Genomic DNA, 24703 nt, shown 5'->3' with positions numbered 1-24703 from the left:
GAGCCCACCCGCTGGCCTCGGCCAATCAGAAGACAGATCTGAGGAGGAAGTTCTGAGGTTACGTTTAGAGGGATATCAGGAGGTGTTCCCTTTACACACATAGTCTTGACAAACAGTTTTTCCTTTAGCTCACTTTCACAATCATAGACGTCAGAGCTAAGAACTTACTCAGTTTCTGAAGAACGCACAGTTCAATTACTCAGACACCCACTCAGCTGATGCACATTTACTGTTGCGAGAAAAAACGTGAATAATAACTGAACACACGCTGTGGGTCCTTTGGTCATGGTTCACACAGCTGCCAACTCAGAACAGGTCTGACCTGTAAATGTGCCTCAGGTGTAGCCGTTCATTAACTTTGACCACATAAATAAATAACTGACTGATGCTTCTGGGCTTCTAACGTTGTCCTCACCATGCCCACAACCAACCATCCTATAGTTTTAACTCGGTTACTGACCGTTTGTGTGCTATCAGGACATCTAAACACATCTCTAAACACATCCTTCAGGGCTAGTTCTCTTACCAAGGAAACAGTTGGGACTACTAATATTAGACAAACCGTCCATACAGAAGCACAGTTTTGATTCTATGTACAGTCTTTCAAAGAATTATTAAGACCAAACAGAAGAGGATGGGTTTCCTCTTTTAACTTTGGATTCTCACAAGATATATTAGTTAGATTAAGAGAGTTTTTTTATGAAACTGTTGCCATTTTCTAGCTCACTTGGGGTGGGTGGTTAGGCATGCTACTTTGTACAACTGCTTTGAGACATTTACTATTGTTAAAAGTCCTAAATAAATAAAACTGAATTGAATGGAGAGAATAATACATGAATACATGAAAGCTCAAATTACAGACGGGAACAGAATAGAAAGCCCTTGTGAAAGAACACAGGTCAGGTTTGGTTTGAAAGTCAGATCTGCTCTACTGATTCAAAGCGGCTCTGCTTCAGATACTCAAAAAAAAAAAAAAAAAACGTTCTGACCTAGAGCAATAAAATGTGTCAAATATATGAACATAAAGAGTTATTAATATTGTGATATGAATGTAATCAGGTCTAACAGGGTAACAGGCCATTCTGACTAAAAATAAAAAGATAAAGACAGACACACTTTCACAGGATTAGTGAAATGTCGTAAAACATGACTTAAAACAACTGGTTCACATAAAGTAGAAAGAGAAGACAATAAGCATTCTATTTTTCATTCTGTTTATTGGTACATTTTTATTACAGAGCAACTACTGAAGAGAAGCACACAAAGACCTTATTTCAAAAAGAAGTACATGTGAAACTTACTAAAGGAAAAAACTTTTACAAATTGCTGAAATACAATTCCATAACAGGACATCTTATTTAACATATTTCTCCATGAATTTCTTGTGGAATTCAGAGCGCAGTGTGTCATTAATGAATCGCTTTTCTTTACGTGCTTCATCCACTCCTTTAGCGCAGTTCTTAAACACGACATCATCATCCCACCTGCCAAAAACAGAATGTGTTTGTGTGGATATGTGGAGCTGTTGATATTGCTCAAGAGTACAGAAACTATCACACTATTACTATGTAACATAAAAATGAGTGAAATGTTTACTATTAGATGTGCTGTACTTTTTTAGCGTTGCATCATCTTATATTTAAGCACTTTTTTTTTGCTTCGGTTATAATTCTGCAACATGAGCTTGAAAGTAACTTAAAGGGAAAGACCAAACAATCTTGTTACTTATTTTTACCACCACAAAATTACCTTCTTTTCACACTGAATGTGTTCTGGATCTGTGTTTGTTGTTGTTGTAGTTGTTGCTGCTGCTGCTGCTGGCCTGCCAGATTAAGCAGTGGATTCCCGCTCAGAATGTTCTCCATACGTATCCTCTCCTCTTCTGCTTTCTGCTCCCTTTCCTTAATCGCACACAGAACAACAAAAACAGTGAAGACTCAAGCCAATAAGATATCAAGCCTAAGAAAGGCATAAATGCACATGAAGGCTGGTCATTATCACAAAAGAAACCCTGACAGGGTGACCACGATCATTGGTATTGACACAAACGTCAAGATTTAATTAGATTTTTATTCACAAGCTCGCACTTTGATTTAATTCCAATCAATAGTATAAAGTGTATTTAAGGCAGTTTTTATAATACTAAAATAACTATAATAACCTTATAGTAGCTGCGTTGCCATTACAGATTTGCACAAAACTTTTGCGATATTTTCTAAATGTCAATAAAAACGATTGTGAAATTACGACGTTTCCATTAACCAATGTTATGCGACTGAAACTGAATTTTTTGCTCTCGCAATAAGTCATTCCAAAAATCATGGCAACGGATGTTGGTAGGTTTACATACTGTATATCCCAGCCACCGCACTGGCCATTATTTTTAATCGAAGGAGACATAGGCATGTTATCCAAGCATTAATGGCAAGGAAAGCCCCTTATACTTGGGAGCGGCTGCGTATGAGGCGTTTCTCCCTTATATCTGCTTCGAGGTCTTGATTGTGGCATTTCTTAGTGGTTTAGAATCCAGTATTCCCGTAATTCTTTTGTCTTTTATGAGTTTAATAAAGTAAACGTCTCATCTTCTGTCCAAACATACCACGCCATCTACGTCAGGTGACCTGTAAATGCGCAAAACTGTTTCCATTGCAGTTTTGCGGAATATTCCTTTTTCAAAATGCCTGAAAAAACACCTCATGCGAACGTAATTTTTATTTTGCGATACATGGGAGTTTTTGCGAAACTGAAATGTTTCCGTTCAATTTGTGCAATTTAAAGGGTAATGGAAACGTGGCTAGTGACAATTATGTTTCTACACCAATTTGGTTTTGAAATATAAACATTCAAATGTTGCTACTTTCGACACCTCATCAGATCAGTAAAAGCATCCACCAACACTATCTTAACTCTTAGCCCCTTAAAGCTGCCCACCTTACAAAGACTGAAATGACACCACAGGAAACCCTGTGAATGGCCCACGGTGCCAAATGGAGGTAACTAAGGTGAGTGCCAAAAAGTCTGGGCTACCCCTCGAGAGAACAGAAAGCTCTCCTGAGAATTAACATTTGAACTCTCTCCTGCATATGTAACAGCAACATCCGTCTCGGATGCACACAATGCAGCTCACTTTGACAATCTCCCTCTTCTCCCACCTTCTCCTCCTCACCTAAAACTCACTGAAAACCTATACAATGTTAAGGATGTACAAAAAGTAAATATGCATGTTTGGTATCATTTAAAGTGTCTCAGTGCGCCTGGTAAAATGGTCTCATTCTCCCAACTATAATGAAAAGCTAAAAGAAGTTATAAAATATGAAAAAAGTGATGTGTCCCTTAAAGGTGTTCCCTCCCCCAGATCCTCCATTCAAACTACCTCCTGTATGTAAAACAAGAACCCAATCAAGTACAAATTCTGATCTCACAGTTGTGAGCCCCTCAATCTAATTATAATGACAGGCACCACCATTTGGTAAGAATATTGAATTATCTGGGTTTATAAGGAAAAGGAGCAGAAAAGTTTGAGGAGTCTGTCGGTTGACTTCCCACACGACCGCTGTCAGGTAAATGTTTCTTTAATTCCTCGATTTCCGAATTATTGTTATTGTAGTTGATTGACCGATGATTTTATTGTATGAATTGGATTTTGAATTATTGCTTCATTACCTGGTCAATAAATTGTAAACATTTCATTTTATTCTGACTGACTCTGAGATTGTTTTCCCAAGTAGATTATCGGATTCGTATATATTCCCACAAGTTTGCGTCAGATAAGTGACGACTAATAGTTGACATCAATTCAAGTGTACTTGGGTTGCAGACACAAGTTAATTCCGTTTAGGGCAGCGAACACTGTTTGATCAACCTGAAACTGGGTGTCTAATTACCTCTGTCTTAATTTGATGTTACTTTAGATAAGTGTACTTGAGAAATCACAGGCTTGGCCAAATCCAAAGCTATTATAAGTAAAGTTGGTCAACTTGCATCTTTTAATAGTGGCCAAAACCTCTACTGAAGTAAAACGATTGAATTAAGTTTAAGTGTATGCAACTTCCATGGGGGCTATTGAAGTATCTTTGATTGTGTAAGGCTGAAACCGACCGTCTAAGATATTATAGCCAATTACCTCTGTTTGGTGACCAAAACTGGCGAGATCGTGAGACCTGCGAAAGATGCAAGGACCTCTTAGTGATATAGTTTCCTAATCTGAGCGGGTAAAACTTAATTAAAGAGTTAAAGAATAATCAAACATTCGCTCCCTTTTTAATGATGCCCAGATATCATTAAAACCTTTTTCATTTATGGAGTCAGATGAAATAACGAGTTAATACATATGAGAACATTTATTTTATTTAATCTTGTTGTGTTGCGTAAAAGGAAAGACAGTAACACGCAGGCAGCTTCACCCGTATTATTGGAAATCCAACATTGGGCCAATAGATGGGCTAACAGTACTGTGGCTGTTTTCACAATAGATTCATTCAAACATTCATTAAATACTGAGGAATTTGTTAAGTACATACATACATAATATGTATTATAGTGCATAAATTTAGCAAAATGCTCCTCTCTAGAGTTAATTTTTCCAACTATCAAGCTACAGCCAATGCATGGATATTTTAAGTTAAATGCAACATTTCGTGACAATGTTTACACGCTGATTAATTTAAATCTTTTCACGGTTGAAACATTGAGTGATTACGAGACATTATAGATTTTGGTAAGTTCTACTGTATCGTCAACATACCTTCTGATGTTCATTCAGGATTATTTTGTGCTATAACTAGTAGTAAAGAGAATGAGACGATCTATTAAATTGCCGCTAAAACTAAGGCCCATTAAAGAACGCCACAATGGTTCTGACTGAAAGATTGATTCTTGGGATTTAAGAATCAATATCAGTTAATCAAAATGAGAAGCAAAGACTAGAAATCTTTATTTTTAACCCAGCCCTAGCTGAAATTATTTGATATGATTAAAAAAAAAATTGTGATAATTGGTCAGTAAGGCTCACCTTCTTCTCTTGCTCCTCAGCTCGCTCCTTCTTGATCTTCTCCAGTTCAGCCAGCAGGGCGGCAGTGTCATCATCACTGTCAGAGCCGGAGTCAGAGTCATCTTCATCCTAAAACACACACATCATTTAAACTACAGCCAAAATCAATCCGTACACCTAAATATATATAAATAAAGTGTATGTACATCAGTGAGGGGATCGTCAGCATCCAGGTTGGCCGCAGGAATCTGATCCAGACGTGGCCGCTTGGAGGAGGATGAAGACGATGACGACGAAGTTGTGTGTTCTGAAGGAAACAGGAAAGGATCATGGTCAATGAACACATCTTGACCAAACAAAGACACAAAAAAAAGTCACATATGCTTCCTCACCTCTTGCTCCTCTATCTCTGCCCTTAACAGCAACTCTCTCCCTCTCCTCCAGCTCACGTCTGAAATCACGAGCTCTCACCTCTTCTGGAGCATCCTGAGTGGGCTGCCTGCAGGGACACAAGCATATCAGGAAGTGTTTTAATTCGGCATGAAACGATCACACAATCATTGAGTCCACAGGACAGGTACTAGACAAATTCTCCCCTAATAATTGATTCTTCTGCAAAAGAAAGTCTGTAAACAGCAACTTCACCTGTATTTGATCTTGGTGTGTCCTGGCAGGTCTCTGCTGGAGTATTGTTTGGACAAAGCGCTCAGATCACCCTCTCCTTTGCCCCGTCCTCCTCGCGCGGGCTCAAACGTTGGCCTTGCCGCTGTGGTCATGTTTGGTTACCTGAAACAAATGATTTATAACATCAACTTAATGATATGACATCTTCAGTCAAGTGTCTGATAAAGTTCAGAAATGTTCTACACCATGGAGATTTCATATAAACACATGAAATATGCTTTGGACCACAGTTGTAAAAATACAAAATTGCATTTGGGCATAGATTAATGTTGTTCTTTTTTAAAGTAAAATATAGAAATCTATTCCTTTGAAACTATTAAATTCATTAGACAAAATGGAATGACTTAACCCACTTTCTAGACCTTTTAATTGAGTCTATCAAAATGATAAAAAAAACAAGGAACCGTGGAATATTTTCTTTGTTTAATGAATATGTCAGAACACACGTGTAACGCCCTTGTAACGTCTGTAATGTTGACTGTTTATATGTTTATGTTCTCGATAAAAACATGCTCGCTTTACGTTGTTACTTATGTTACATTATTTTACACTCACCTGCAGCAGGACGATATAAATCCCGGGTATACTTCTGAACTTATCAACGATAACACAAATTAAACGTACTAACCCTAAACAACTAACTAAATCAAGCGAGTTTGTATTATTATTTTTTGCGATTAGCCCTTCTGTTGTTGCTCATCAATTATATCCCATCAGCCACCGCGAAACGCACACTACAGTCACGTGTATGTAGGGTCACGGTGGCCGCAGCGGGACAAACGTTTAAGCGAAGCGAAAATCAAATACACTTCATGATAACACAACGGATCGTTGTAATTCTCCAAATAAATGGAATTATATAGTAACATTTTATAAAGTTGTGTAAATACACAAAAAAATACAGACAACTAAAACCAAAGTCTAACGTTTTATATTGTTGTTGCGCAATGTTAGACATAGACTTATACTGACACCTAGAGGCGTGGATGCAACATCGCACAAAAATGTCCAGTTAGATGCCATTGTAAAATACGCTGTTCAGTCAGCCATTTTTTTCACAAGTGATCTTACCAAAATAAACAAATCATATTTGGTTGGTCATGTGAACTCATGATGTCGGCGCCCATGAGGCGACCCGCTGTGTGAATGGTCAGAATTTATTTAATCATCAATTTAGTTCAGGCGTCACTATTTTAATTCGTTATTGTATCATCCTACTTCTCAGAACAGGATCATCTAGCAGGTTTTGCAATACCACTTAAAAATCAGAATAAAATAAGCTCCGCCTCTCCCCTAGGCTCTGATCATTGTGACACTGCTGACAACAAATTCAGTACAGAGATAAAGACCTGTCAACGTTGTGACCTCAACTGCTTCTTTAACTAAAATTACTACACATTCTAAAATGAATTAATGTGCCTGCTAAATACGAAACTGTAAACAAAACTAAACTGAAAGTAAGAGTCCACATGGAATAGTATTTATAAAACTTTTAAAATGCAAAACTATAATAATCTTGCACACTTTCAACAATTTTAATGCATCGATAAGGATACGCACACAAACTGAGGTTTTTACTAGCTTTAATATTCCTGAAACGTCTGTTGCAGAAAAAAAAAGTACAAAAGTGTCTGACAGTAAAAAGATGCAAATGCATGGAGGGACATAAGAGAGGCTCACTCACTAAAACAGTAGCATCTCATACAGGCCTGCAAAATTCATCTCTGAAATATCACTAATACGAAGCCAAACAAAACAGTGATTAATTAACATACAAAACCACACAGTTGACCAGGCAGTAAGACATGCAATAATACAGTCTTTTCCGTGTGTGAGAGAAAGAGAAAGAGAGAGAGATGAATTGAGCATCTATAAAAACTGTTCATTATATCAGACACAAGTTCAATTCATAACATTCCATTTATTTGTTGACAGCACTTTCTGCTTCCTGTCAGTCTGTTTTCAGAAATTCAGAAATATTTTGCATATGAGATCTGAGGCTGTGATCAGCCAGGGCTCCTGAAATGGCTCTATACAGTTCTGTCTGTTTTGTAAATATGTATAATTACTAAAACCGCTGAGAACAGCCAAAGAAAACAAACAAAAAATTATTATAATAATAATTGAGATTTTTGCATATGTGACATCATCAGAATAATAAAACACAACACACAGAGAACCTGTGAGCAATGGAGGGTGAAGCTTCCTCACAGTAATGACACATCAGGGAAAGGGGTCATTGTAATGGCGTGAGGTCATTGCTATGGTAACAGCAGTGAGCTACTGCTGCGGTCAAACTTCTTGCCTTTCGAGAGTGCAGCAACCTGTTTCAACAATTCTCTGTTCTTCCCCTGAGAGACAAACACAAATCCACAGTTAGTGAATTATACATACACACAATTCAGTGTTTTTTTTTTTTTTAATGAAAAATATACTTTCAGCAAGGATGCAATAAAAAAAAAGATTTATTTAATTCTATTCATCGAAAAATAAAAAATATATAATGTTTTCACAAAAATATTAAGCAGCACAACTGTTTTCAACATTGATAATAATAAGAAATGTTACTTGATCACCAAATCAGCATAAAATGATTTCTGAAGGATCATGTGACACTGAAGTTTAGAGTAATGATGCTGAAAATTCAGCTTTGCCTTCACAGGAATAAATTACATTTTAAAATTGGAAAAAACTATTCACAATATTACTGTTTTACTGTATTTCTGATTAATTCAGCTTTGGTGAGCATAAAGATCTTCTTTCAAAGTGCTCATCAAAAAACTGAGACACAATTTCCATAGTTTTAACAATGACAATACTGACTGATAATGACAATTCCTGTTACCAGTTAAATTCATTGATTAGTATGTGTGGTGATTTGAGTTTGTTTTTAATGTCAGCTTTTGTGGCTATTTTCATGGTGAGAAATTTATGGTAAAAATATTTCAGGTTTTTACTATTTATTTTTCGCTAAAACTCTAAAATTATATTTGGTTTAACTTTGTTAATTTATTTAGAAGAGTTAACTGAATGAAAAGGGTTTCTCACTGGTTTAAAACTAGCACAATCTAATAAAACATGCGTCAATGATAAAGAGTTTTGACACAAAGAAAATGTTGGTGGATCTTCTAGTATTAAAACTTGTGTCATCCTGTAATGGCATGTTCTGCAATGGGTATAAACAATCTGGTCCCATCGGTTTGAGATTTGATAGAACATTGGGGCTGATTTCATGAAGTTTGTTCATAGTATATAGATCCCATTCTCTTTGCCATTTGTTATTAATATAGAAATGAATTATTGATCCATAGGAGGTACTGTGCAATTTTGACGTCTGCTGATGTGGTGATTTGAGTATTGGAGAGTGTGTACGGTGTAAGTGACCTGTTGTTGCTCCATGGCCTCTTTGTGTGCTTTCTCCATGTTGTTCATCTTCACCCGCATATTTGACTCCTGATACTGAAAGTCTGCCTTCAGCTCTGTCAGCTGAAACGGTAAACAAATTCAGAAAATCTTCTTTGCAAACTGTATTGACAACACTGCATAGGAAGTTCAATTGGAATTTATTGTATTGCAACTCAAAAGAAATACACCACAGTCACACAACAAATGCAAACCCAAATCTACATCAAACATTTTTTATATCTTCACTTGTAGACTTCTAGTAACAACTCAACCATTCAGCATAATTATCATATTCGGCAGCAAAAGGACTGTGATGTGGGCGGCTGATCACAGACAGCAGGATGAAACTCAGGAGTCTAATAATGTTTCTGTATCTCATTTTAGAGTTTGTCATATATATAATATATATATATATATATATAAATGGATGTATATATATGAACTGTATATGATACTGATTCAGTGAATCATACTGTAACTTTGAAGAGCTACAGCTACAACACTGACTCCATGTGAATGTTGTGCCAAAGTCAGGAAGTGGCATCACAAGTTACCTTCCTGTCTTTCTCAAGTATGGTCTGGTCTCTCTGCTGGAGCATGCGCTTCAATGACATCACTTCCTCTTTCAGTTGGCTAATCAAGATGAAGTTATCCGTGCCTCCAGAATCCATTGACTGAGTGATTGAACTACTGGAGGGAAAGAAAAAGAAATGTTTGGCATTGAAAGAAAGATTGTGTCAGCCTGTCCACACTGAGAAACTGAAAAATAAAGGGGCAATTGCAATGAGAATTACCTGTCTCCATTGGATGGCTTTGTCTCTAGTTTGGGTTTTTTCTTTGGTGTTTCCTTCTGAATGCTACATAAGAGAAGTAAATTAGAGTCAATCCAGCTCAACACAATCCCACAGCATGGACAAAGAGACACTGACCATCCTGAATATTAAACTACAGCCGAAAAGAAACAGCATGCCGTGTGTGCATGTAAAAGAGACACGTCTCACCTCTGCTTCCACAGCCCCTGATCCTGCTCTGGACTTAAAGTACCACTCATTCTGTAACACACACAGTGACAGCATTTTCAATAAGCAATAGGGGTGGGAATCTTTTGGGACCTCACGATTATATTCAATTCTTGAGGTTTCCCGATTCTTGATTTTGAATAAAATTTCAATTCAATATGAGCATTTTGATTGTAGTTTACTGTTTGATGTTACTTTTCTAAATTGACTGCGGTAGACAGTTTAATAGGACTAGAAGAAAAAAAATTATTTATTTTTTCTTCCGATTTTAGTCATCACAATATTATAAAACAAATACCCTTTAAGCTGACTACAATCATTACACACAGTTTTCTGTAATAAAGCAAGGCAGGCAATTTTATTTTTGATATTAAAAATAGGAACAAAGAAGCAAATTACAACCAATAGGAAAAATATAATAGAAAAATATACAAATTAAATTAAGTTAAGTTTTTCAGGTACAGTTGCATAGGTTTATTAAACGTAGTAGAAACACTACCAAAATTAAATAATTCAATGTAAAAATAAAACACTGTATAGTTTTCATTGTATGAATTAAGTGTAAATTGATTCATAATAAGCATAAAAAAGTGATTCAGTCAAAAGTTATTATTAACATTAATGAAACGGATGGCAACAATTTATTAGGGCAGCTGTCCCTTTAAGAATGAATGCACGGATGTAGTTACACATCCGATTTTCTCCCATTTGTTTTTGTTCGTGTAGTATGACACAACAGACTCTGTTTACATTGAATACTCCACAGTATACTGAATTGAATACTGCATTTTTGTGTGTGACAATTGTGTGCGTGTAGCTGTGAAAGAGAATTGAATACAAGATCGCATACATGTGAGGCAGCATCTGTGCGCGTGCTTCAGCTGTGTGTCAGCGCGAGCACCGTATTGAGCATAAACATCATTTATGCGTGTTTTTAAGCCTTGCCAATTGAAACGTTCAAACGCAAGAAGACGTGAAAGAGAATTTGCGTGCTCTGTGAAATCAAGTTCGCTTAAGTCTTTTTGCGATTGAACGGACAAATTCACACAAAAATTTAGTTTAAAAATAAAATAAAAAAGTAGTCCTTTTCTCATTAACACATTAGCACATACCGAACTGTACTGAAACCGTGATACAAACCGAACCGTGAGTCATTTGAACCGTTACACCCCTAGTGCTCATGCGCTTCGGTTGCTTGTATTTGTATTATATCATTCAAACTTACTTGTGATGTGAACTTCCGTGTCTGTGGTGCTGATGATGATGATGATGGTGTCTCTGATGTTCCTTCTCACTGAGGGAAGAAGAGTTGGAGTGGGAAGAGCCAAGGCCTTTCCGCTGCTCTTTTGTTTTTTGTAGAACACGACGATATGACAGTGTGCAAAGCCAACATAAGAGCTTCCCATCCACCTGCAGAAAGAAAGAATTCTGCATCACGTGTGGCCAGTGTTATTTTAGTATTATTTATATAATAGAACATTTATTATACTTTTATTTTTATATTTTCAGTTTTCATATTCAGTTTTAATAATTTTGTAGTGCTATTTCAACATTTCTATTTAGCTTTAAATCTATTTTTACTTCAGTTTTAGTACTTTCCAAGGCAATATTTCTAGTTTGTTTTCCATTTAATATTCATAATTTGATTTATTTAAATGAACACCATTTTTTTAAAATAGTTTTAGTAAACAACACTGTGCACTCTTATTACACATGCTGTACACTCGGTTTTCATTTTGCCATGACGCATAAACACCTTTGATGTAAATTTGTTTTAATATTAAATATTTAATACTTAATATTTAATGATAAAAAAAGTGCTGTAGCAGTTCAGCTTAGGGTTCAATATTATTTCGAACAGAATATCCAGAAAGAATATCGTTAAATGTAAAAACAGTGCTGTCTCGGTTGCGTGCATAAAGTTAAAACTGCAGCTTTGGGCTACAATCAAATTCAAGATGGATTCATGGACATAAAATAACATTTACATGGTTTGAATGTTTTAAAAGTAAAGTACATTTTTCTGCACCACCAGTATCACCAAAAGTATTTGCAAAAAGGTCAACCTGTTTGTGTTTTCAAACAGGTTGACCTTCAAACAAAAATGACACCAGCTTAAAGACATAACGGCAAATGTTTCCACATCTACAGTAGTGGCCAAAAAGTGATGACCAGAGTGGATTTTTTTTTTAGTGACCCAACAAGTTCAATTAAACCATTAAAATATGAGGAAAATATTTGATATCTTAAATATGAGGGAAGAGCAAAGCACTAAACTTGGTTAAGGTACTTAGCTGACAAAAATATTTGGCAAAAAAAGACCAAACTACAAATTTTATTTTACTATGCATTATTTCGTTAGTTCTCTCGTTTTTGCATGCAGTCATAACTTTTTCTGGATGCCAGCCTGGCCAAAAATTATGTCTGCACCATTTGGCATGCTCATAAAATCATAAAAAAAAACAATTGACTCCAAGCTCAACTACGCAATATGCTTGCAAAATCTTTAACAATTGTTTTATAATATTTGAATAAAGGAAAATAATAGAAAAAATGTTCTAGGCCGAATATCACTTTTGGCCACTAATGCATCATGAAGAACGCAATACACTGCTGATCATAAATAAGTAAACTTGGGTGATCAGTTGTTAACATTGGTGGAAGGAATGGGATTTAATGATTCAGTTGTGTTTTGTGCATAAACCAACAGCAGTTTTGTACAACTTGCTCAGTAATTAATGACAGACATGATTGAGCTTTCAATGTGCTGAAATCTGAAAACAGTAACCCTTCAATCTGTCAGAGCACGATGAATCACATCACATACATGCAGTCAGGAGAACACAGCCAGAGTGTGGATGAGTAATAAGACTGAATAATAATGTGCATGTGATTGGTTACCTTTCTCCTTCCCTCATCCTTCCTGTCGAAGGCACACTGCTGCTTGCACTGTTCGCAGGTCTGTGGAGGGCCGTACTTCTTTTCAGAATTGGTGCAGCGCTGACATTTGGTCCCAATGAATGCAGCAATGATGTTACAGTACTGACATGGCTTCGGCTAAAAAAAAAAAATTTTAAAAAAGAGGAAAAGATGTGTTAGTGCATTCATCTGCGGGATTTCCAGTAATTTAAACATTTATACTCTCACATGAACTTACCGTTCCAAACTGTTTGACATTCTGTGCGCATTTCTTACAGATAGTGTTGGTTTTGCTGAGAAAAAGGAAAGATCTTACATTAGCGGCTGGTGAGCAAAGACTTAGTTTCCCACCCTGATTGTGTATATGAGTGTCTCACCTCTCCTGCTGAAACTCTGACCGGCAGAAGGTGCATTTTACTATAGGGTGCGCGATCCGACACTCCTGGGAGGAAAAACATCCAATGATAGTGTAAACTTAAAATGTGCTTTAATATGTAGGTGTATAGGCCACATAAAAAACTAACAATGGCAGTGTTGTGTTCATTCATGAATGATTCATGTTACAATCTGATATATTGTATGACTGCATCTTTAGGCGTTTTCACACTTGGTCCTTTTCAGGGGTCTGAGCATGGATCGCTGGATTTTTGGCCCATATGCGAATACTCCAAACAATATCAGACCCTTTTAAAGTGAACCAAACAGACATCATCTTGGGACACTTTAGTTTGGTCAACAAATGCCTCCATACAAATCGGCTATTCATCAGGGCTGCTTCTGCTGACAGATCTCTCCAAATTAATAATTTCCCAAAATACACTTGTCTAGGTCATTCTTATTCCAATCGCTTCCAAATTCTGTGAGAGAGACGCAGCTGTGAGAACGTCTTGTTTATGTTTTATATTATTATTAAAATACCGTATGTAATAAATAACAATGTATGTTCAATAATGTATGGAGTGAATACTTGCTAGTTCTTATAATGCCCGATTTCTCCAGTAGATTTACCGGTATTTAAGTACATTACTGGTTATGTACCTTTTTTTTTATATATTTAGAATGAATGCAATCACTGACAGTAGCCTACTATTTTAAAAAAACTTAAAAAATAAAAATGCATTAAAATATTGATTCAATACTAGACATTAGGACAATTGTTAAATTGTAAAAACAATCATAATAATTTAAAACGTTTAAAATGTATACTATGAAATCAGTGATCTTGTGCCGCCATCTGTTTCTAACACATTTATACATTATTAGCAAAGTAGAATCATGAATATTTCTGTGCTTATGTCACCATATCCTTACGCCATAAATAAAGACGATTTAAATTTTAAAGCAAACAACTCAAAATAAACTGGATGTATACGGGTGGAGGTGTGATATAGAGCAAAATGTATATTTTTGTCCCAAAGATGTTTCTATATTATATATAATAGCCTATATTATGTTCAAAGTAAAACTAACTCAACAGAATTTGTAGAAATGTTGTTTAACATATTAATAAATAAAAATAAATAAAAGCTTGGTGTCACAATGTAAGTATATTGGATAAAATGTTAGAGTAAAGTGTATAGGGTCAGGCATCGCGCATTAAATGTGACTAACTTGTATCCAAAAAAAAAAAAAGTAAGAACACAAAGAGGTTTGAGACCCCATTACTACTTAAAAGAGGATCCGAGTCGTAGAACTGTTTTTTTTTTCACTTGGTTAATCGTTTAGTCCACTTCAAAAGGTGCGAGTTCGGATCTTTTAAAGAGGACTCAAGTGTGAAAACATAATTGAAACACATAAATAGGTTAGGACATCAGTAATGTTTTAGCTTTAACAATGTCTGGAGGCTTCTGCCGTTCACAATAAACACTTAAATAACTCTCTAACCAAACACAGACAATACACCCACTTTTCCCCGAGACTCTTGAAGCGCATGTTAACAGTAGAGTTCCGTGCATGTGTACTCTCACCTTGCAGAGCTGCTGGCCCTGCGACAACTCCTCGAACGGGAACCGCTGGTTACACTTGGTGCAGGCGTACAGGGCCGATGTGGCCATCACCAACCCCACAAACACACAATTACCGCTTCTGTTAAAATATAACTACACTTACACGAGGACGACCTTTAACACATGAGACGAGGTGAGACCTGAGAAGATTCAATCCCAATTAAAACGGCAACTAATCCCGATAAATAAAATGGATCCAACCATCTAAAACTGCTCTGCGAATACTACTATAAAAACATCAATGGCTTATACTCATGACTAAGAACTAAATATAAACTAAAATATGGTCATACACAAAAAGAATAACTAAAACCCTGATTTCATAGCTCGGTATTTCGGCTCCTAGCGAGAATTTTTGCTTTCTCCTTTTTGTATCTCCGTCGACGCACGAACCGGATGCGACCTGTGACTACAAAGGAAAGACTCAACAGCCAATCGGGAGCCTGCGCCAATGGGCGGGAAGAGTGGTTTTAAAATATAAGCACCAATCAAAGACCTCGTCCCACCCCTTTAAAGAACTACGCAATGTGTTTTGTGACGTGTTAGTGATGTAAAAATATCACCCTTTCTTATACAGTGAGTGTCAAAAAAGAGTCAACGGATTTTGATTTTGAATTTGATTTTGGATCTGATTTTGACACTAAATGCTCCTTTTGTCAGAATGACACTGAAACTCTTCTTCATTTGTTTTAGTCGTGCAACTATACTTTTCAGCTCTGGAGAGATGTTAATCTGTTTATCTCAAGGTTTTGTTTGAAGCGGATCCAAATGCCTGCTTTATAATAAACCTAATTCTCTTTCTATGTAGATTTTATAATCATAAATGTACATTTTCAAATTGTAAACCTATTTTTTGTTTGTTTTTTTGTTGTTGTATTCTTTCAATTTCACTTTCCCTTAACAAAAAAGCTCTCAGAACATGTACAATTTGCACGGCCTACAAACTTTTTACTGTATTCAATGTGTAATTTTTTATTAATTTGAGTAATGCCCTCCTCTTTACTTTTCTTTTTCTTTTTTTAGTTTCTGGCTTTTTCTGCTGTGAGCTATGGTATTGTTTGTTCATGTTTTCTTTATTCTCTCTATTAGTGTTGTTCTTAATTATTGTTATGTTCTAATTTTCATACCTCTAATGCTCATAAACTGAATGTTCAAATAAAGCATCTAAAAAAGTGAAACAGGAAATAATACGACTGTAAAATTGTCTCAGACAGAAACAATTTAGTTTTCTCTCTAGAGCAAAACATAACAGAACGGTGTATATTAGAAGCAATACATCCCCCTTCAGGAATAGAGAGAACCCAGTTGTATTATACAAATAATTATAATAATTGTTTATTTTATTGGAATTACAGTAGGGGCATTTAAGGAATATTTAATATGATCATTAGGGATTTGCAGAAGAATTATCTCAATTTTAGAGCTGTAGAGAGCACAGAAGATAAACAAGAAAAAATAGAAGGTTTTCAGCAGACAGTCAGATTCCAATAAAAATGAACAAAACTGTTACAGAAACCCTAACATTATTATACTCACTTATTTAACCTGAACTATTATTAACCACAGTGTTCACAAGTATTGCGTTTTGCTCTGTGTTCTGCTCATTGTGCATTAGCAGTTTATTGAAACTTTTAGGCTCTACATGATACATCCAAACTATTTGTGATAGATATAGAATATGAAGAGTTCAAATGCAAAAGCCTCTAAGTGCCATCTGAAATTTTCTTCTAAAATGATCATTTTTATAAAGCTTGTATATTTAAGTTAAGTAATTTCACTTAAATGACAATTAATAGGTATTTGCATTGCCATTTAAGTGAAATTATTTAACTTAAATATACAAGCTTGATAAAAATGATAATTCTAGAAGAAAATTTCAGATGGCACTTAGAGGCTTTTGCATCTGAACTCTTCATATATAAATATTTCAACTTAAGATATAAATTTGTTCTTATATATATATGTGTGTGTGTGTGTGTGTGTGTGTGTGTGTGTGTGTGTGTGTGTGTGTATATATATATATATATATATATATATATATATATATATATATATATGAAAGAACAAATTTATATCTTAAGTTGAAATATATATAGGCCTACACACACACACACACACACACACACACACACACACACACACACACACAAAAGAACCAAATACTAAATACTAAAGATTGCATGCACATGAAACCCTTTAAACGTTATGAGTTTCATGTAAATGTAATCTTTAGTAGGTTATTTTGTATTTGGTTCTTATGTGTTTTTTTCTACACTCTTTTCCCCATGTGAATAAAACCTTTATTATCTATTATGGTTCAGCGCGTCACTCGATGCCAAATGAACGCGACTGGCGTTTTATTATAACGCACAATTCTGTGCGCCAGATAAAAAGATGGCGGATCACTCGGTGAGTAATGGACAGACGGTTGGTTTTTATGTTGTCTTATTCGCGATTTAAATAACATTTGTCCTGTCTTTGTTGGTCGATGTGATTCATAAATGCGTTATGTCCTCTTAGGGTGAGATCACTGAGGGCTGTCGACTGCCTGTGCTTCGAAAAAATCAAGAAAATGAAGACGAATGGCGTAAGTATCAGCCTGACAGCTGCGGATAGAATGTAAACAACATTTGTCGCAAGCGCAAAACTAGCTACACGTAAATAGCAGTATATACGTATATTTAAGGATATAACTGCTTGCTTGTCCAAAAGTAATTGATAATTTTGTCTCTTCATAGCTTTGGCTGAAATTCTCAGTGTCAAAGACATCCCTGGGAGAAAGCTTTACTATGTCCACTATATTGACTGTGAGTATTAACTATCAGTCGGACTAAATACTTTGGTCACTTACCTAATTTCTTTCCTACAGTGTTAATATTTATATAATGCATGATTCCATTTATTTAGCCATTAATTGGACAGAAAAAACTCAACTAAATTTGTTGTTGTTAGTCAATAAGCGCCTGGACGAATGGGTTACTCCAGACCGATTGGACATGAAAAAGCTCCAGTTTCCCAAGAAGGAGGCGAAGACTCCCATGAAGAATGGCCTGCCTGGGTCTCGGCCAAGCTCCCCAGAGAGAGACGTGGTAAGAGAATCTACTTTGTACCCAGTGACATTAAATGTAGAAACAAAACTCCACCACATCAATGATAAAAAGATCTAACATTCACAGTTTTTGTTCAAATTTGCATGCTTTTCAGTCCATTTACCATCTTGTTACTTTCTGTTTAAATTTAGAAGAAGAGTCTAGATCTCCACGGTCAGTCTGCTTCAGCTCCTTCAAGAGGCAAAACCCTCCCCACACCGGTACAGACGAACCCTGCCCATTGTATTTTACTGATCAATCTGATTCTGTCCTACAAGAGTTTTCGGCGAATGGGCTGAATTAAAGACTAGTTTGAATAAACTCATTATACACTTTCCAAACAGTGTGAGGGAAGCAGTTTTTGCCTCATCTCAATTTCAACTGCAGATTGCAGAACCTTATGTGTGACATAATTTAAAGATATTTATCCCACAATAATGGTAGCATTGTTAAAGGCATTACATGAGATTGAAACTTTGAAATGCACAGTTAAGATAGCCGATACGTTGTTAATATTTGTTGCACAGGGAATTAAATGGATAGTTCACCCATCTTACAGGTTTGGAATGACATGAGGGTAAGTAATTAATGGCCGCATTTTCATTTTTGGGTGAACTATCCCTTCAAATAAGATGTTTTATTAATTTGAAAACAAATCTATTAATTTTGCAATCTTTATGGAAAAGCTCTCAATGCATCCAGACCTCATTAGTCATTCTCATTACTTATTACTCCTTAGTTATTTTCATGAGGTAAGTGGCAGGTGTTCACTCATGGTTATGTTGTTATATATGATGGATTTTAGTGCCTTTTAAAGATTAAAAAGTAACACTCGTTTCTGTTTGATCTTACAGAAAAGGAAAGCAGAGTCAGTCTCTTTGGCAACACAAGTGACCGCAGCGACTCCAGTGCCTTCACTTCCTGGTTCTGCAGAGGCGAGTCAGGCCTCTGTATATCCAACAATTAGAGATTCCCCTTTCAGCATCAAATCCAGAGAGGAGCATGAACCACTCACCTCGCTAACAACAGTAAGAAATTACAATTTAAGACCAGTGTGTCTCTTCTTGCAAAACAACAATAATAATAATCCTTATTATTATTATTATTAAGTTGTAAGTATAAAGTAATTTTTTAATATCATTTAACAATCAAACCTTTCTTTATTTACTCTGCTTCTTCCACCTGGAAGAATGGCACAATGTCCATTCAGCGTCATCTCATTCCTCCTCAGCCTGGGAGAAAAAGAAAAAATTGTGGAGGGACAGATGAGGTAAGTCCTGCAGCTTAAAATGAAACATCACACATTTTTTTTATAATTAGTATTTTATTAAGTTTTTAAACATCACTATTACAATAAAATCAACATTGTAATCAACTTCACAATTGACATCTTAACATGTATCCCATAGTGATGATACATTTTAAATGTACACAAATAAATAAAAAGAATAAACAAAAAGAAATAATAAAAATCATGTAAAACTACAAAAAAAAAAAAAAAAAAACAGCCAACAAATCAAATATACATTTTTCAATAAGCACCACATTCTCATCTAGTAGCAATATATTGCACATATTTTCCCCATTTCGCCATATATTTTTCTGTCCTGTCATTAATATTGAAAGAAATTTTTTCATATGATGCCACTTTTGCCAATTCCGTACTCCACTCCTGGAAAGAGGGCTCCCCTGGGTTCTTCCAATTTCTCATTATTATTTGTTTTCCTACCATTATACTAGTCTGAATAAAGTCCGCTGCTCCACAGTTCGATGTCATCTGTGGATCATTTAAAACAAACAACCTCGGACAGAACTCCAGACTAGCCCGGGTAATATTTTCAATGCAGTCATGAATCTTTAGCCAAAAATTCTGAATCATGGGACATTCCCAGAGCAAATGAAAAAGAGACCCTTCTGAACTACAGCACTTCCAGCAGTCTGCATTATCTCTCAGCTTCAGCCTAAACAGCCGAGTCGGAGTCCAGTAAAATCGATTAAGAATCTTAAACTGAATTAGTCTAATCTTAATGTCTCTTGAAACCCTCTTAATGTTTTCACAGATACGATCCCATTCTGTATGTGTAACATCAATGTTCAAATCTGCCGACCAAGTTAACATTGTTGCATAAGATATGGTAACTGTCTGTTGAAATAACATTGTATAAAAGATAGCAGCTTCATGCCCCAAACCCATTATTTTTGTAATCTGAGAAAGAAGGTTTGACTGCTGAGGTTCTACTCCTTTCCCTATGACAGCAATTAGCAGGTGACGCATTTGAAGATACTTCCAGAAATTATTTCTGGGCAAATTGTATTCACCTGCTAACCTTTCAAATGATTTTATATTATCCCTCTCATACAGATTTGCAAGTGTAATAATTCCTTTTTCTACCCAATCTTTCCATAGAAGAGAATGTTTATTAATACGTAAGGTTGGATTATTCCAAATACAGGATTCAGAATTAAGATAAACATTAATATTAAAAGCTTTAGAAAACTTCTTCCACACATTACAGAGGTTGGATATGATAGGGTGAGATTTTAATTTGGAGGGTATATTGCTAGATAAAGCATTTATAGGGGAAAGTGGTGAGAATAATCTCTGTTCAATCTCAAACCAGGGAGGAGCTCTCTCAGGTGGCAGTGTCCACTGAGCTATATGTCTCAAGCAGAAGGCATAATGATACAGGGCTAGTTTGGGGAGGCCCATGCCACCCTTATTGATTGGTACCTGTAGCCTTTCTAATTTTATCCTTGCGCGTTTACCATTCCATAAGAACTTTTTGCAAATTTGGTCGAATCTTTTAAAGTATTTTTGGGGTATTGTAATAGGCAGGCACTGCAGCAAATAATTCAACCTCGGGATACAATTCATCTTCAGGACATTGACCTTTCCCCATAATGATAAAAATAGTGGTGACCATCTATCTGTATCTAATGAAATTTTATTAAAGAGTGGATTCAAATTCTTTTCGATTATTTTATCAATTTGGTGAGGGAAGAGAATACCAAGATATTTTATGCCTTCACTAGGCCACTGAAACAGCCCCGCCTGAAATAAAGTTCTTGGACAGTATAAAGTCAATGGAAGGGCCTCTGACTTGGACCAGTTGACTTTATACCCTGATATCTTGGAGAACGATTCAATAACGTCCAATAATGCTGGGACTGATTTGGCTGGGTCCGAAGCAAGCCACAAGATGTCGTCCGCGTAAAGCAGAAGCTTATGTGTAGACTCATTAATTTTACACACATTTTATTGTTATTTGGCAAGAACATGGTGCTGTAAGATGTTAGGAATTAGATTGTAAGGCACTTCACATTTCCTTTATTTCTCATGAAGGAACTTAATGTTTATTATGTTATACAAACAAATTCTGTGCTATGCAACGTTTTACTTTAAAAACCAACACTGACTACCAATGAGATAGCAAGTCTGTACCTGATTTCCAATCAAAACCAAATCCATCAAATGTTTTCCAAATAAATATAACTCTTTCTGCTCCATCAACTACCTTACTCCTCTAAAGTGTCCTAAATTATAGCAACCCCTTGTGTTTTTCTAGATGGTAAAGGTGTTCCAGAATAACAGTCCCCGCTGCTCCACCGTCTATTTGCTGCCAGGAGAGGTCTGGCTCATTTACTTCCCTTTGCTTTGTTGAGTGCCTTGCCAGAATGGAGGCTTAGGGCTGTTAAAGATGTTTCTTGATACAATGGATTCTGTAAATGCAGTATATTTATCACTTTAAAGGAAATCAGGAAAACCTAACAATGAAAAACAAAACAGTTTACATAAAACCCACAAACATTTTTAAATATGAAAGACATTCATGTTATCGATGTTTCATACAATTCTCTCTAACACTACTCTCTGATCTCAGGACTCTCAGGACAGTTCAGATGGAATCCCATCTGCCCCGCGCATGACCGGTAGTTTGGTGTCAGACCGCAGTCATGATGACATCGTGACGCGAATGAAAAACATAAACTGTATAGAGCTGGGCCGGCACAGGCTGAAGCCTTGGTACTTCTCTCCATACTCACAGGAGCTCACCTCTCTGCCCATTCTCTACCTCTGTGAATTCTGTCTCAAATACCTCAAGAGCCTCAAATGTCTTCAAAGACACCTGGTAAGAGTTGTTTCAAGACTTAAGGTGTGGTCACATTGGTGAAATTTCACGAGGCAATAAAAAGTCCATTGTCAGTGGCTCACACTTTCAAACCAAGCGGCTTTCTGTTGAACATTTCCGCCCTCATGCGAAACTCTCAATAGCATGGAGGATTCCTATTGAAATGACCCACTAAATTTCACTGGACAATAATAAATATGACCATATCTTTAAATAGCTGTTATTATATAGTTTTACATGCCTTTTGTTTAATTTTCACTACTTTTAATAAATAATTACTCCCCCTGTAATCTGTACAGACAAAATGCAACCTTCGGCATCCTCCAGGAAATGAGATCTACCGCAAAGGAACCATCTCCTTTTTTGAAATAGATGGCAGGAAAAACAAGGTGTGTAATTTTTTATGTAAATAAAAACATTAATAATGTCCTGTGCACTGTTGCAGTATGTACTGTACATTTATGTGGTCTCTTGATGGTCTTTTAAATCTGTGATTCTTTTTTGCTGCACAGGCATATTCCCAAAATTTGTGTTTATTGGCTAAATGCTTCCTGGACCACAAGACCCTGTACTACGACACGGATCCTTTCCTCTTCTATGTTATGACGGAGTATGACTCAAAGGGTTTCCATATAGTTGGCTACTTCTCAAAGGTATATTCCCTCTCTGCTGGCATCTGTTGTTTGCCTTTTAATTCTTCAAACATTCGCTTGTGCTGTTTATTTAAAATGAATTCCTCTTGTTTTGATATTCTCTAATATAAAGTGACCAAATACTCTTTGAGGCCACTGTATTTAAATTCATCATGAAATCAAAATGGATAATTCTTGTTTTTTAATGTAATTTTGAAGAATGTAATATAAATGATTTATCTGGCACGTGATTATTTTATTTTAAAATGAATGTGCCCTCTTTAATCAAAATAACTTTCCCTTCCTCTTGCAATGACATCTCTTCTCTTCTCTGATGATGTGTTTACTGGTCTGACAACCTGTTATTAACATGACATCACAGCAATAGCAAACCACATTCCAGATGGACAAAATCAAGTCTCTGCCTACATTTTGTCTTGTTCAAGAAGCTGTTTCACTCGAATATACATCACAATAAGGAAGAAAAGACTATCGTAACTTGTTTCACGATGACTTTAATGTCTTTTTTACTCTCTCATTAAAGGAGAAAGAATCAACAGAAGACTATAATGTGGCCTGTATTCTGACGTTACCACCTTATCAGAGAAGAGGCTATGGAAAACTACTAATTGAGTTCAGTGAGTAGTTTGAAGATTTTTGCTTAATTTTCAGTCAATATTTTATGCCTCAATTTTATTTGTGAAATATAATAAGCTCTAAATGTCATAGCCCCTGTTTCACATCTCTGCTTCCAAGGTTATGAGCTCTCAAAGGTGGAAGGAAAGACAGGTACCCCAGAGAAACCTCTGTCTGATTTGGGCCTGCTCTCCTACCGCTCATACTGGTCCCAGACCATTCTGGAGATACTCATGGACCTCAAATCAGAGAATGGAGAACGGCCACAGATCACCATCAAGTGTGTGCCAACTCTTTGTACTGTACTAAAGAAATACTTTGTAGGCACACATTTCTAGCAGTGTTCTCGCTTTTGTTGTTCTTAGTGAAATTAGTGAGATCACGAGTGTCAAGAAAGAGGACGTGATATCAACTCTTCAATACCTCAACCTCATCAATTATTATAAGGTAAGAAATCACTTCCAATGAAAAGGAGTAATTAGCTATATTCTTTGCTAATTCAGATACTGAAGGGGTCTTCCAGGGTGATTTGATTTTGCTCTCTTCCCTCGCAGGGTCAATATATCCTCACCTTGTCCGAGGACATAGTGGAAGGCCACGAGCGTGCCATGCAGAAACGCCATCTCCGCATTGATCCCAAATGCTTGCATTTCACTCCTAAAGACTGGAGCAAGAGGGGGAAGTGGTGAAGGACAGAGAGAGCAGGGCCACTAGCTCACAGACACACAGGAATTCAAACCAACATAAATACTGTAAATAAACTTGTATTTATGTACTTTCATGGTTTTTATAAAAATAACTTCTCTACAGATATGGCGTCATTTAAAAAATGTAACTGAATGTGATGTGTAAATAAACAGTTTGTACTGTTTGGGGAGTTGATTTTACTTGCCAAATGCAAACTGGGAACATATGACATTATGATGAGTGATTAAAAACCTTTTAGTGGGTTTTAATTCCATGTTTTCTCACATTTGCTATAGATTAAAAGCATGTGCTACATGAAAAATGGTATAGCAATATATATTTTCTTAGTGTTAGTCCTGCTCATTTGCAGGGTCCACTTCATCGGAATTATCAGCACACGCATTAGATTTGTCATAGGGTTTACGCCGGATGCCCTTCCTGACAAAACACTGAGAGTTCTGGGACACACTCACTCGCACGTATTCCTATGGCCAAATCCACATAAC

General features: G+C 36.2%; 3 protein-coding genes across 4 annotated transcripts; 1 reads left to right on the top strand and 2 right to left on the bottom strand.

Moving 5' to 3' along the window:
* Positions 1-1197: 1197 nt before the first annotated feature.
* Positions 1198-6412, bottom strand: cwc15 (CWC15 spliceosome associated protein homolog). The gene is made up of 7 exons (XM_082171655.1): positions 6230-6412; positions 5636-5776; positions 5383-5489; positions 5197-5297; positions 5012-5119; positions 1750-1901; positions 1198-1484 (listed from the first exon to the last, which is right to left on the bottom strand). Exons 2-7 carry the CDS (start codon positions 5764-5766, stop codon positions 1355-1357), a joined length of 729 nt encoding a protein of 242 aa, XP_082027781.1. The 5' UTR covers positions 5767-5776; positions 6230-6412; the 3' UTR covers positions 1198-1354.
* An 828-nt stretch (positions 6413-7240) lies between these two features.
* Positions 7241-15439, bottom strand: fam76b (family with sequence similarity 76 member B). Of its 2 annotated transcripts, none has more exons than XM_082171653.1 (10): positions 14985-15439; positions 13395-13459; positions 13256-13310; positions 13000-13155; positions 11324-11508; positions 10081-10131; positions 9874-9936; positions 9634-9769; positions 9059-9160; positions 7241-8025 (listed from the first exon to the last, which is right to left on the bottom strand). In XM_082171653.1, the coding sequence occupies exons 1-10, from the start codon at positions 15069-15071 to the stop codon at positions 7936-7938; spliced, it is 990 nt and encodes a 329-aa protein (XP_082027779.1). In that variant the 5' UTR covers positions 15072-15439; the 3' UTR covers positions 7241-7935. The 2 variants fall into 2 exon arrangements, with proteins under 2 accessions (XP_082027779.1, XP_082027780.1); XM_082171654.1 differs by having other exon boundaries at positions 9634-9766.
* Positions 15440-17379: 1940 nt separating this feature from the next.
* Positions 17380-24381, top strand: kat5a (K(lysine) acetyltransferase 5a). The gene is made up of 15 exons (XM_082170121.1): positions 17380-17432; positions 17544-17610; positions 17762-17830; positions 17976-18112; positions 18265-18333; positions 18967-19140; positions 19302-19382; positions 21679-21741; positions 21994-22242; positions 22542-22631; positions 22755-22895; positions 23419-23512; positions 23631-23790; positions 23876-23957; positions 24065-24381. Exons 1-15 carry the CDS (start codon positions 17418-17420, stop codon positions 24197-24199), a joined length of 1626 nt encoding a protein of 541 aa, XP_082026247.1. The 5' UTR covers positions 17380-17417; the 3' UTR covers positions 24200-24381.
* The last annotated feature ends 322 nt before the right edge of the window (positions 24382-24703 follow it).

This window comes from Leuciscus leuciscus (genome assembly GCF_965113295.1).
Source record: "Leuciscus leuciscus genome assembly, chromosome: 5".
NCBI classification, from domain to species: domain Eukaryota; kingdom Metazoa; phylum Chordata; class Actinopteri; order Cypriniformes; family Leuciscidae; genus Leuciscus; species Leuciscus leuciscus.
Note: the sequence above shows the minus strand (reverse complement) of the source record. Positions and strands in the feature narration are given on the sequence as shown.